The sequence below is a fragment of the Lachnellula hyalina genome (assembly GCF_007821495.1).
Source record: "Lachnellula hyalina strain CBS 185.66 chromosome Unknown contig00086, whole genome shotgun sequence".
NCBI classification, from domain to species: Eukaryota; Fungi; Ascomycota; class Leotiomycetes; order Helotiales; family Lachnaceae; genus Lachnellula; species Lachnellula hyalina.
Genome location: NW_022157200.1, coordinates 102,224 through 115,235, shown reverse-complemented (window position 1 = coordinate 115,235; position 13,012 = coordinate 102,224). Strand labels below are relative to the sequence as shown.

The 13,012-nt window shown below is 47.8% G+C and overlaps 6 protein-coding genes across 6 annotated transcripts; 2 read left to right on the top strand and 4 right to left on the bottom strand.

Annotated features, from left to right (window-relative positions):
- Positions 1–2,293: 2,293 nt before the first annotated feature.
- Positions 2,294–3,858, bottom strand: aac (ADP,ATP carrier protein; the record flags this gene model as incomplete). Its single annotated transcript, XM_031150289.1, has 5 exons — positions 2,294–2,842; positions 2,898–3,143; positions 3,337–3,413; positions 3,531–3,556; positions 3,818–3,858. The coding sequence occupies 5 exons, from the start codon at positions 3,856–3,858 to the stop codon at positions 2,294–2,296; spliced, it is 939 nt and encodes a 312-aa protein (XP_031004543.1).
- Positions 3,859–5,329: 1,471 nt separating this feature from the next.
- Positions 5,330–6,142, bottom strand: rps-5 (40S ribosomal protein; the record flags this gene model as incomplete). The annotated part of the gene is made up of 3 exons (XM_031150288.1): positions 5,330–5,647; positions 5,694–5,877; positions 5,946–6,142. 3 exons carry the CDS (start codon positions 6,140–6,142, stop codon positions 5,330–5,332), a joined length of 699 nt encoding a protein of 232 aa, XP_031004542.1.
- A 253-nt stretch (positions 6,143–6,395) lies between these two features.
- rps-25 (40S ribosomal protein) lies at positions 6,396–7,464 on the top strand (the record flags this gene model as incomplete). Its single annotated transcript, XM_031150287.1, has 4 exons — positions 6,396–6,426; positions 6,612–6,733; positions 6,958–7,168; positions 7,217–7,464. The coding sequence occupies 4 exons, from the start codon at positions 6,396–6,398 to the stop codon at positions 7,462–7,464; spliced, it is 612 nt and encodes a 203-aa protein (XP_031004522.1).
- A 556-nt stretch (positions 7,465–8,020) lies between these two features.
- Positions 8,021–9,034, top strand: dap1 (Cytochrome P450 regulator; the record flags this gene model as incomplete). The annotated part of the gene is made up of 3 exons (XM_031150286.1): positions 8,021–8,320; positions 8,422–8,709; positions 8,819–9,034. Coding segments are annotated over 3 exons (804 nt in total), but the record flags the coding sequence as incomplete, so codon positions are not given.
- Positions 9,035–9,532: 498 nt separating this feature from the next.
- On the bottom strand, positions 9,533–10,391 carry LHYA1_G005337 (putative GPI-anchored cupredoxin; the record flags this gene model as incomplete). Its single annotated transcript, XM_031150285.1, has 3 exons — positions 9,533–9,851; positions 9,932–10,274; positions 10,340–10,391. The coding sequence occupies 3 exons, from the start codon at positions 10,389–10,391 to the stop codon at positions 9,533–9,535; spliced, it is 714 nt and encodes a 237-aa protein (XP_031004530.1).
- A 1,280-nt stretch (positions 10,392–11,671) lies between these two features.
- Positions 11,672–12,724, bottom strand: LHYA1_G005336 (putative oxidoreductase; the record flags this gene model as incomplete). The annotated part of the gene is made up of 5 exons (XM_031150284.1): positions 11,672–11,898; positions 11,938–12,254; positions 12,314–12,420; positions 12,474–12,632; positions 12,683–12,724. The coding sequence occupies 5 exons, from the start codon at positions 12,722–12,724 to the stop codon at positions 11,672–11,674; spliced, it is 852 nt and encodes a 283-aa protein (XP_031004531.1).
- Positions 12,725–13,012: the final 288 nt, after the last annotated feature.

Sequence of the window (13,012 nt, the reverse complement as noted above, 5' to 3'; positions counted from 1 at the left end):
TACTCGAGAGCTCTTGCTTATCTCTGGGGCCAAGAAAGTGGCCTCTCTTGAGGGACATTGGTATGGCTGTAGTTGTGTGTTCCCGTTAGAGCTTTCTTATTGAAGTTCCCTTCGCTCGCTCCGCAGTCAGCTTGATGGTAAAGAATAGGAATGCTCTCAGTTTGGGCGGGGGCGGTTATGCTAGACATGTCCATGATCTCTTCACGATAGCTGGAATTCAGAGGGTTGTTCTAGAGTATAGTTTTGTTGGCAGAGGAAAGGCAATTCATGGGATGCCCTTATCAAATTTACTTGGCCCAAGGTCTCAGTTAGGAACTTTCATATTGTCACAGTGAGCTTCTAGGATCTTTGTGGTATTCGCATTAAAAGGGCCTGGAAAGAGCCTTGGTCTATGGAAGCGTTTCGATCTTGTTCAAGTGAGAAGTTTGGGATTTGCAAGAAACCATATTTCAAGTTCTCCTCTCTCAACTGTAGTCCATTCAAACTTACCGCCAACAATCCCCAAGTCAATCCTCGCCATAGAGTTCTCTTGCCCCACAAGGAAGGAAGTCTTAGATATTACAATCTAATTAACAGCAGCCCCCACTCGCTAACGGATACTCTTCCGCTATAGTACTATCTTCGTTAGCCATCAGGTGTCCGCCCCTATCAGAGACATGCGTGAATGAAAAGCCTAATACATAATAATTCATGCTTGTCATTCTTCCTTCTCCCTTTTCACATCCTGGAAAGTTGCACTTGCGGCTGAGCCGAAATCGAGAAACTCGTCTGCGAGAATCTAGGCAACCAGGTGTCAAGAGCGTTGTGTGACGAGCTAATCAGGTTTACGCGGATGAGTCATAGGAGTTCTATACACTAGGAGGAGAGCAAGCTAGAGTCTCGTAGAGAGTGCTGCGATATTGCCAATCACTCATCGGGGGCGTCTTAACGTAGATTTCCATTCACCTCACGATTGAATGGCATATCTGCATAAACCAAAATAAGCCAATAACCACTCAAAGTAAAAAAATAACTCAAAATAACCTAGTTGCTAGCAACTTCCCAATTAATTGCTAAAAACTAACACTCGAAGGCCCACCGTCCGGGAACAGACGCTAAACGATCAAACCTCCATAACCACTTGCACACATACTAGTCACTTTAACTTTCCTTGCCAAATCTCAAGTCGAACGGAGTAATTAGCTAGGCCTTAACCATCAAGGAGTCTAGAGTGATAGAGAGTCAGGCTCCAAGTACCATAGTCGGAGAGTTACTTGGAGGAGGATGTAGTCTGAGTTTAAGGTGCTATTAGGAGAAATCCGAACGTAAACTAAACTAGGCGAACCTTTCTTCTCTTTTGTTGACTCTAAACTTAGAAGGGTAATCATACTTTTCGTTTTTTGACTAGCGGGTTGCAGAAGCTAAGGAAGTATTTTTTAAATAGTTTGCTAAGTAAATATCTGTCGTTTGTTCTAATAGATCGCTAACGATATATGCTCATTTGTTTGATTTAGTAATATGTCATGCCTCTTCAAGAGGGGCTATGACACTAACCCATGAGATTTTGTGCTCCAGTACATTCATAAACCTTGTTCATTCCCGTCTGATACTTTTATCTAAAGAGTAACAAACTCCTAACAACACCTACAAGCACTCACCCGCATAACGAAGTACGATAGCTCCGCATTCCCAACTCCCGCCTTTCAGACATAGATACGCTACATCGCGAGACGAAAGAAGAAGAGGAAGAGATAATGGGGTTCATGTTTTCCGCAAAGAGAAGCCAGGAGAATTGGAGAGGCGTAGCGTCTGCAGAATAGAAGTGAGCGATTTGCGTTTGAGGGTTGTTTGTAAATAAGGTCGACAGTCATGGGAGGTTTCCTGATACAAGTACAAATGATAACTTTCCTTCTACCTAAGTATGTCTAAGCTCACGAGTCACGAGTCACAAAGAGAGTAAATAGATTGAATGTTTCCATTCCATTTTTATGACCACCCCCTTCCCATCTTCCATAATCTATCGACGTATGCATGAGAAAGACCAAGAGAAGAAAGAAGGAACCCAGCGAAGACGCAAGCCAGCAAGGAAGGCAAAGAGGAACACATCAGGGAATTGCCTGGTAATAAAGTACAGCAGCGACTTTGACAGAAGATCCAAAGTACAAACTGCAAGTTGCTCCAACACCATAAGCAATGGATGTTGGTTAACTTCTGCCTGCCGCGCCCACTTCCACCATCCACCACAGCGCTACACCACCACTAGCACAAATTACCCACCCCATCACCAATTTCTACAACTACACAAGAGAAGCATCTACTTGAAGGCCTTTCCGAACATAAGGACCTGCATTTGATCGTAGATGGACAGGACACCGGCACCGGCGACACCACGGAGAATGTTGGCTCCAGCACCCTTGAAGAGAGACTTGACACCCTCCTTGGCGATGATCTGGCGGGCAGCATCGAGGGAAGACTTGTACTTGACGGCCTCACCAGACGTCATCATCATACGACGACGGACGGTATCGAGAGGGTATGAGGCAATACCGGCACCGGTGGTGACACCCCATCCGAGAGCGAAGGAGGCAAGGAAGTTGCCCTCAAGAGGACCAACCAGGAGAACGGGCTTGATGGAATCGTAAAGACCGAAGTACAGACCACGGTAAACGACTATACCAAGAACGGAAGGACCGAAACCACGGTAAAGACCGGCGATACCATCGGTGGCAAGAGTCTTCTTGTAGACATCTAACAGGCCGTTGAATTGACGGTCACCACCAGTCTTTCCCTTGGCGTCGTTGGCGAGACGGGTACGGGCGTAGTCGAGGGAGTAGACGAACAGGAGGGAAGTAGCACCGGCAGCCTATTTATATTGTTAGGATTTGGGTTTCAGGTTGGGAGTATTCAGGGAAACTTACACCACCGGATGCCAAGTTACCGGCCATCCACTTGGCGTATCCATCACGCTCCTTCTTGAAAGCGAACATGGACTTGTAGGTGTCACGGAACGCAAAGTTCAGGGCTTGGGTAGGGAAGTATCGGATAACGTTGGCGGTGTTACCACGCCACAGCGAAACAACACCCTCGTTGGCAATGGTTCTCTTGAAGCAGTCTCCAATACCCTCGAACTTCCGGTCCAGACGGCCAGACTTCAACATCTCTTCCTGATATGGTATTAGTTTGTGTTACATTGAGCTGGCAGGACGATGGATAGGCAGATGTCAAGATGTGCAATGCAGATAAGATCTATCGTCATTCTACGCATGTGTTGACAATCTTGGCCAGGGGTTGGCCCAATGCGCATAACCGCAAAGGCTGAAAAAAAGATTGAAACGGAGTTAAGGGCTCTATACATACCTGATTTTGGATCAACAGCTTGACACGCTCAATGGGAGCTGCGGCAGTCTTTGAGACGGCGGCGGATACACCACCCACTGTTATCGCGGGTTAGCACTGCTGCACGTGAAATTCCCTCACAAGGCTTTTATCTATCGATGTCGATGGAATTCGACGGCGATAGCGATACGAAGTAGCAGCAGAGGTATACATACTCAAGAAGTCGATAACGAAAGGAGGACTGCGGGTGAGAACGTCAGCTTGATGATGCTAGAGGTTGGGTGGAAGACCGAGGAAAAATTGATCGCAGTGCCATTGAGTATCGACAAAGGTGTCAACTTTATGATAAAGCGCACAGCGCACATCTATGACATTGCAGGAGACCAATTGAGCTCCATTGATGCTGAATGGCGATGGCCAAACTTCGTATAGGAAGAGTTGGTCGCGATCATGATGATTCGGCTGCGAGGGAGGGAAGAGAAGAAAACAGGATTAAACGTACACGCCCATGACGGACTGCTTGACTGGAGGTTCGTTGCTCATGATTGCGACGGAGGATCAAACGATCTAGGACTGAGGGGAGATGTATGAAGTAGGAGACTTGAGGACTGGGGAGAGAAGAGAAGAGGATGTGATTGTGGATGTAGAAGTTGAAGAGATGCGAGGTCTCGACAAAGTTTTTGTATGCGGGAAAAGGGATCCTGGAGGAAATTTGAAGGCCAGCTTGAGCTAACGAGCCGAGATTCCCCGAGGCTATGGTCACGTGGTGTAATTTACGGTGCAAAGATGACGGAAAATGGAAACCCCAAAAGAGAGCAAATGCTTGATATTTCACATATATACATTTAAATTTCTATAGGAGATATGTACGATTAAATTGCTCAACTTTTAATAAATAGTTCTCTTTCTTCCCTCTTTTACTCTTTTTCTTCCAGCATACAAACCGTAGAAGCCGGTTCACGACTCGGTACAAACACCGATCGCCAAGACCAGGGGGTATCTCTGGCGGAGCAACGACTGTGGAAAGGGGATGGAAATTTTCAACCCTGTAAAACATTCAATATTTGAGGCTCTTGTATTTCAATTTGCAGGTGGATTCGGTCAATCCACCACATCTGTCAATCTGTGTACGCTACCGGTTTGCAAGACAAGCTCCGCATGTCCGGCTCAGCAAGGAAGCCGTGGCCTATTGGGTCAAGACAGCGACCTTTCACATTCTGTTCTATAATGTCCCTTTCGCTTTGAGAAAATGTATATTTTGACTTGACTCTTCAAGGAACCAATATAGTATGCTTTCTTCTTTTCCCTCTTTTTCCCCCTGGAATTAAGCCGTCTATTGAGAGCTCGGAACTAAGCAAAAAGACTTCAATTGTGCATTTTCCTTGCGAGTGTGTTTATTGTGCATACATAGAATAGATTTCACTCCACATTTGCAGTCGTCCCGGGTTTTCGGATATGACATTGAGACATTCTAGTCCATAGATAGGTATGGGTATGGGTAGGGTTGGGGCTTCATTCGCTGGTAACATTTGCATCTTGTTGGGTATCGGACCTGGGATCTCCCCTTTCTAAATAAGGTATTTAGGAAGCAGTTTCAATCTTCAATTGATTGTAGGAAATTCAAGTCTCAAGGCGGTTACAACACGTAAGCGAAAGTCGGATTGAACAAGCAAGTATAAAGATAGCCTGCACTGGGTGAAAACACTGTGAAGGGGATTTAGTAATTCAAGGGCAGAATGTGCGGTACGGAATGAGACAGTGAAGTTTGAACTGAGCAAATTCAGGTTTCTCAACCTTGCAAAACCCCAGGTTTCGGTTTGTCGGAAGCATCTCATCGGTTATCCGTAAGGAAGTTCCCAACGTTCAATACATCACATACACCAAACTCAGCATTCCAAACATACAATTTGTCAAGGGCATTTTGGATTCAATAGTCATTTATGTGACAAACGCAACCTTATCGCCCATCCAGCAAATCGAAACCCCATACCATGCAAAGAACCATAATAACCCTTTACCGATTGGACTTGGCCACACGCTCCAGCTCATCCTTCTTCTTGATGGCATACGAGTTACTGCTTCCCTTGGCAGCGTTGATCAACTCTTCCGCCAGGCACTCAGCAACAGACTTGACGTTTCGGAACGCAGCCTCACGGGCACCGATGGTGAGGAGAGCGATGGCTTGGTTGACACGGCGGAGAGGAGAGACATCGACGGCTTGACGACGGACGGTACCAGCTGAACCAATTCGGGTGGAATCTTCGCGGGGTCCGCAGTTGACGATGGCATCGACGGCGACTTGGATAGGGTTTTGGTCAGTCATGATGTGAATCTGCGGTTTGTTAGTTGTGTTCCTCCTGCTTGTAGGCTCAACATACAATCTCGAAGGAGTGGGCAACGATGCGGACTGCCATGAGCTTCTTTCCGTTGTTACGACCGTTCATCATCAGGGAGTTCGTAAGACGCTCGATGATGGGGCATTGTGCCTTGCGGAATCGCTTCTGTGCGTATCGACCGGCGGAGTGGGAGATGTAGACTGGGGCGCGGATTTGGATGTAGTCGCTGCGAAATGTTAGTCCTCCATCTGCCAATGCGCCATTCCCAGTATATGATTGTTATGGGATCCTTACGTCAAGGAGATATCACGGATTTCGACATCCTCGTAGCTCCTGTATTCTCTAGTTAGCAATTGTCCTTTTCCCCCGCGATTTATTTGTACGAACCACTTGTTGAAGAGCTTGACGCTGCCGATCTCAGCGGTCACCTCCTTTGGTAGTACTTCATATCCAGAAGGGGTAACTTCGACGGACTCTTCTGCTTCAGACATTTTGGCGGGATGTTGAGGCAAAGGAATGGATTGTCGGGTGTTCTCACGGAGTCTTCGAGATTTGAGGTTCGAATATTGGGCGCGCGGAAAAATCGATGTGCGAATGGATCGCAGCGCTAACGTCTGGTTGGTCAGACAAGCGAAAACCTTTGCACACTCTGAAAAGGCATCGCAGAACGACTCAACCTCCTTCTAAACTTCACGACACCACCCTCTACGAATAACGTCAAAGTAAATTCGTATCACCGCAGCCATGGCTCCAGCAAACACCGGAGCTAAGAAACGTAAGAATCCCCTCTGAGAATTTCCGACTCGATGTGGCACAAAGTTGAAGGTCTCAAGCGGGGCATTTTCCATGAAAATACCAAAAATATCCCCAGAACGTCAAAATTGAGCCTGCAGCAATGTTCACCCTAGTTGTATATCCAGAGAATCAAATAAATAGAAAGCTAACATTATTGTTCTACAGAAAAGAAGAAGGTTAGTCCCATCAACAGGTTTATCTCCAACCCGACCACATTTTTCTATAAAGCGCCGTCATCCAATCCGTTTCAATGCGATAATGATGATTGGGATGATGTTCTCCTCGAAGTGGGACATTCACAAATGATGGCTATAAGGCTCGGGGCGGGGTTTTTTGGGGGTGACCGTCTGTTTACAGATCCGGCACCGACTTCACCTTCAACTTTCCGCGAGTCGCCACATGGATGAGATTGAATCAGAATTATGGCCTTCATTACACAAAGCCTGCTAAGCAGTGGGCTTGATATTTCGGGAGGTGTTGCTTCTTCGGTGTCGGCTTTGATGGAATCTAGAAGCGCTTATCCTCCATCTTGTATCAACATTATGGAGGACAAGGATTTCAGAACATCAAGCACACATCCAGTAAAGGTCATTGCCAAGTAGCAGGCCTAGACTTAGAAGTCAATTACCGCAAAAGCTCTGAATTCATCTCCTATGCTTTCAAATACGGAACATCAATGCTAATTTGCGTTACAAACTGCAGTGGTCTAAGGGAAAGGGTTTGTCTACCTCGTTCTATATTTCATGGCTTCAAATCTAACACATATATAGTCAAGGACAAGGCCCAACACGCCGTCATCCTCGACAAAGCCACCTCCGACAAACTCTACAAAGATGTTCAATCATACCGTCTCATCACAGTTGCCACCCTTGTCGACAGATTGAAGATCAACGGCTCCCTCGCGCGGAGATGCCTGGCGGACTTGGAGGAGAAGGGACAAATCAAGAAGGTTGTTGGTCACAGCAAGTTGCAGATCTACAGTAAGTCTTTTCCCGTCACAAACTCTTTATTCCTGTAGATACTAACAGCGGTATAGCTCGTGAGATCACTGCGGAATAGGCTTTCAATCACCTGTTAAGATAACGATGTCATGACCACCTTACCTCGAGATCAACCATGGGGTAGATACGGCGAGTGAAGGGCATGGTATTGGGCATTTGCAATGGGCATGGGTCTTTCTCCGGTGTAGCATATCCAATCGAATTGCTTCTTGACGACACAAATTTTCTCGCATGCTTTTCTTGTGTGATACCGTGACTGTGATCATGACGGTGATACGTGAATCTAATGCAACCTTTCCTTTCACCATCTAAAGTGGTTCGACACGGAAACATTGGCATGGGACATGATTGGGCATTGAGATTTCTTTTAAAAAGAATTGTCAGCCTCTACATAACCCCACTCCACCCATCTCTTCTCCAGCAGATCCCCTCCTAAACAAGAAGCCCAAGATCCCGACTTCCAGAACCCCAATTTCGGTAGAGTTTACCCCTTCAAAAACAGGCTAAACGGAACCCTCAACCTCACCAATAACCACCAGCCTAAAGTAAACACCTACAACACCAGATCATAGCACATCTCCCTCTTCCCTCTTCCTCCTCTCTCCACCCATCCTCCACCTCCATCCGAAAATGCCAGATATACGCCAACGCAAACCAGCGCCCTCAAATGACAACGACAAACCCAAACCCATCCCCAAAGAAGTCCTCGAGAAAGAAGACGGCAGCGGCTTCCCGCTCCTCGATATCCTGCGCGCGCTCGTCTTCGTGCTGCTGGCTAGCTCGGCGCTGAGCTATTTCGTTACGGGGGAGAGCTTTTTCTGGGGTGTACAGAGACCGAAGTGGTCGAGGTTAGATGTCGTGAAGGCTTATATGGTAATCTCCCCCCTTCCCTTTCTCCCCTCGCCCCTTGATCCAAACTACAATTTCCAATTTCCAACTCCAATAATATCTTGCTAACCACGCCCACCACACAGGCCGGACCTAAACAGTACACAGACGCCGACCTCGCCTTGTACGACGGCACGAACCCCGAGCTCCCCATCCTCCTCGCCATCAACGGCACAATCTACGACGTCTCAGCAGGCCGCAAATTCTACGGCCCCGGTGGCAGCTACAGCTTCTTCGCGGGCGCGGACGCCAGTCGTGCGTTTGTGACGAATTGCTTTACGGAGGATCGGAATCCTGATCTCAGGGGTGCGGAATGGGCGTTTATACCGAGGGATGATGCCGAGGTTGATGGGCTGTATAAGAGTGGTGAACTGGTACGTTGCTACATTACATTACATTCCCTCCTTTGCGCGGGTTGTATATGTTTGCTTGCTTGCTTGCTTGCTTGATTGATAGATTATTTGCTAATACCAAACGCAATAGAAAAACATCAAGGCGCTCGAGAAACGCAACGCGAAGCTCGAAGTCCACAAAGCGCTGAAGCACTGGGTTGATTTCTTCGAGAACAGCCCGAAATATACGAAGATTGGACGCGTAAAGAGGGAGCCGGGGTGGGAGACCAAGGGGCCGTTGCAGACGCTGTGTGCGAAGGCTGAGGCGGCGAGGCCGAGTGCTAGGGCCAGGCCGGAGGGGAAGTGAGGGGATGGGTATTTGCTTAGAAGATAGATGTGGATGTTGACGTGGAAGAGGAGGCTATTACTTCATCTATATACCTAATTGTATCACCTTTACAGGAACGGATGGAAGTGGTTCTCGTGGAGATGGAATGGGAAGAGGGCTGGGGTTGTAAGAATATTGTGTTTCTATACATGTACGGATATGAAAAGGAAGAACGGAAAGGTACAGGCAGGCTGGCGCAGTGTAGGTAGAGCAAGAAATGTATATATGGCACGGCATCAGTATGCATGCATGGTATTCCAACGTCTAGGTAATCAATCTCCATCGCGTCATCAAGCGCGGATTTAATAATAACAAATCAACCAAAAACCAACCATGCTTCTCTTTTCCTCGCCCCAATATACGCAGATATCCCCAACTCTAGAATTACTACTCCCGCCCACATGTTGACACGCCCGAACTGTATATCACATATATGTATGCCATCTCCCCCCCTTTCTTTCCCTCCATCACTCACATCTAAAACAAAACCGCAAACCCCAGCGCAACCAACCCTCCCAACGACATGGCCTCCACGGACCTCGGTCTCATAGCGGTAGCAAACGACGTCCCGTTCTTTGTATTCGCCGCTGCTGCTGCGCTGGAAGAGCTGCTTGATGACGAGCTAGTCGAGGAGCCGGAACTAGAACCGGAATTGCTTGTTCCTGAGCTGGAGGAGGAAGAGGAGGATGAGGAGTTTACGCCTGAGACGCCGCCGGAGACTCCGCCGGGGGCGAGGTTGGCGGTTGCGGCTTTGGCGAGCGTGTTGTAGGCTGCTAGGGTGGAGTTTCCTGTTGCGCTGTGGGAGGGAGGATGTCAGGATTTGGGTTGTTATATTGGGAGAGATACAAGGTAGATGGGTGGGGAGGGATAACATACGCAACATTGATAACCATAGTCATGCCGCTCTGACAATGCTTCCCCTGACTACAATATAGCCAAATTGGCTTCGTATCATTGACCATGATGGTATACGTCGGCGTATTAGTATCAGCCGCCTTGACGGGCATGAAGCCAGAGTAGATGCCCGTCACGTTGCTGGTCTGGGAGATGGGCACGCAGGGCTTAGCAAAGGTCGATTGCGTGACCGTGTGGTTGTTGGGCGCGAATTGGAATTGTACCATGTCGCCCGCCGGGACCTTGATGTCGTTGGGCGCGAATGTTAGGGAGCCGTTGGCACTGCCGACTTTGACGACGTGGACTGTTGTTCCTGCTGTTTGGGCTGGTGGGGTTGTTAGATTTCTATCTATGTATGCTGAGGATGGTTTGGTAGGAGAGGGAGCTTACCCAAGGCGCCGGCAACGCTCATGGCGGCTAAAGCAACGGTGGTGAATTGCATTTTGAAGTATTGTTTTGTTTTTTTGGTAAAAGATCCAGATCTCAAATAACGAGTGTGAGGGTTAGGATTGAAAGTTGAAAGTTGAAAGTAACGGCGTCTAGCGCTTTGGTGTCGTACTGGCCGACAATTAAGGTATAAAGAATGAAGGTGTTTGAATGTTACTACTATGAGATAAAATCAAAGAAGAGAAAAATAAAACAAGTGGGAAAAGAGTAGGTCGGGAGGTTGGAATGAATGGAAGAGCCAAGAACATATGATCAGATGGGAGGCAGCGAAGGCATAAATAAGATGCAGCTCAGCTTGCATGATCTCCAAACTCTGAAGCCGCACCAGAGACCCTGTGCTGTTCCATCTCCCACACCAGGGAGGCAGGGACCAAATAGGGGAGAGTGGTACGGAGAACAGTACTGTGCTGTAGAATCGAAACGTGTTTTGACCCCGCGCCTCTCAAACGGCTCGTGGGCTTCCCGATCAGCTTGACCTGGTACTGAACCGCTTAGACGTGACATTGGACGAGCATGCAGCTCATCAGTCGGCGTTTGAACCTCCTTTCTGTTCTCCTGCGGCCTCAAGTTTGACCCTATTCTCATCGCACTGGCGCGTAGGCTCGGGATCACTTGAGCTGCTTCCTTCCCTCGCTTTCCAAGCAGAACAACAATCTCTTCGGATTCGCATAGCAGCAATTACAAGCATTGCGATAAATTCAAGCTCCTGCTCCATATTTCCCCAATAACCTTAATCTTCCGTCCCCTCCCCTCGCCATGCTGCCGTATGCTCGGATGTTCTCTTGACCGCATGAAGCGCTGTTCCGGCGAAGCGAGGTCGATGAAGCACCGAAGTGTGTCGTGCGCGACACCACTGGTTTCATGCACGGCTGGACCAAGCTAAAGCAACATTTCTCGTGACTTTGATGACAGCGCCGCAGCGGTAAGATTACTCTTGCAGTAAGCTTGTTTAGGAGGGTCGTGATTTTGCGGGCGATTGGATCTGCTTCGGGGATGGAGAAACCTTCACACAGCAGTTTCTGGATTACTGTACATTACAGGACCAAGATTATTTCGAGGTTAGCAGCAGGCAGTTGTTTGTTCTCGACGAATGAAGGCATCTCACAATACTCTACTCTCCAGTTCCTGTATCACGTGATAGGTTGGATATTCTTCCTCATGGGACATAGAGTCTGGCCATGGTGGATAGATTGCTAACGTTCTGATGCTACAGCTAAGTTGTAAGATACAACGGGAACGGGCCTCATAAGTAGCACTATTTCTCCTCCTCCCTCCTCAAAGCCACTGCTTATTCCCAAAATGAGATACCAGCTGACCACCATTAGCCTCCATCGTGGCCTTCTGAACGATATTCAACACATCGCGCGCCGAATCCCTAGGAGTAGCCCAGCCTTTAAACCCCGGCGCATAGCCAGCAAATTTCCCACCCATAGCTATATTCCTCTGCAAATCCTCAGGAGACACTGCCAACAATCTCCAATCAGCATACGCATTCTCGCGAGCTTCACAAAACAAACAGTGGAGCAATTAATTGTACGTACGGTTGTCATAATGCCCCGTATCAACACTACCAGGACACACACCCATGAAGATAATGCCCTCTTTCTTGAACTCGGCCTGGAACTTGGCATTCACCATGTTCATGGCCGCTTTGCTGATCGAGTACGGACCAGCCTCGAAGAGTCCGATTTCCAGTGTGAGTTTCTCATCAGACATGCCCGAGGAGATGGTTACGATTTTCTTGGCCTGGCCGTTTTTGATGAGGGGTAGAAAGATGTTGAAGAGGTGGATGTTGCCCACTACGTTTACTTGGAACAGCTGGTTCAGGTCCGCGTCTAGAGCTTTAGTATCTGAGCCCCTGTTGAGTGGACAGGAATTAGTGGAAAGGCATGTTTGGCTGGGTTGATGCGTACGTACAGTTCGCTGAGTGGAAGGAAACCAGAGTAGTCAGAGATGTATCCCGCATTGGCGATCAGGACATCGAGACTATCTCCAAGAAGCTTCTTGGTCTCGGTAAAAGCATTCTGATATAGTAAGTGAGAAACGTCTTCAATTTCCAAGATGAAGAGCAGCTTACTTTAATAGATTCCACGTCGGTGAGATCACCTTGCAGGACGAAGATGTTTTTTCTTCCTGGGAGCTCCGTGGTGATTTTACTTTCGGTCGCAGCCTTGTTGCGAACAATAGTAACTACAACATTGTTTGCATCTTCGGATAGTTGGTCAAGTAGCGCGAACTGGTTGATGTGATTAGCGAAGAAATCAAGGTGAGTTGAAAGTTCCTCACGCCGATTCCACGGGATGCTCCTGTGATGACGTATGAAGGCATGGTTATTCTGTGAAGAGTCTGGGAAGATGAAGCGGTTGAAAGAGGTACTGATGAGAGTTGTTGGTTGACCAGAGATATAACGCGGACTTCCAGATCATTTTATACACTTCTGCACCGCTCACTCTTGATTGAAAAGCATTCGGCAACTTTCTTCCATTTGTAATATTGGCATTCCATCGCTCTGCTAAGAGCATGTTCATCTCTGAAGATCCGAAGTTTAATGCTATTCAACCGTCGAGGCTTCTCGCGATTTCGCCGCATTATGCAGGCAAGGGTTGTGATTTTCCA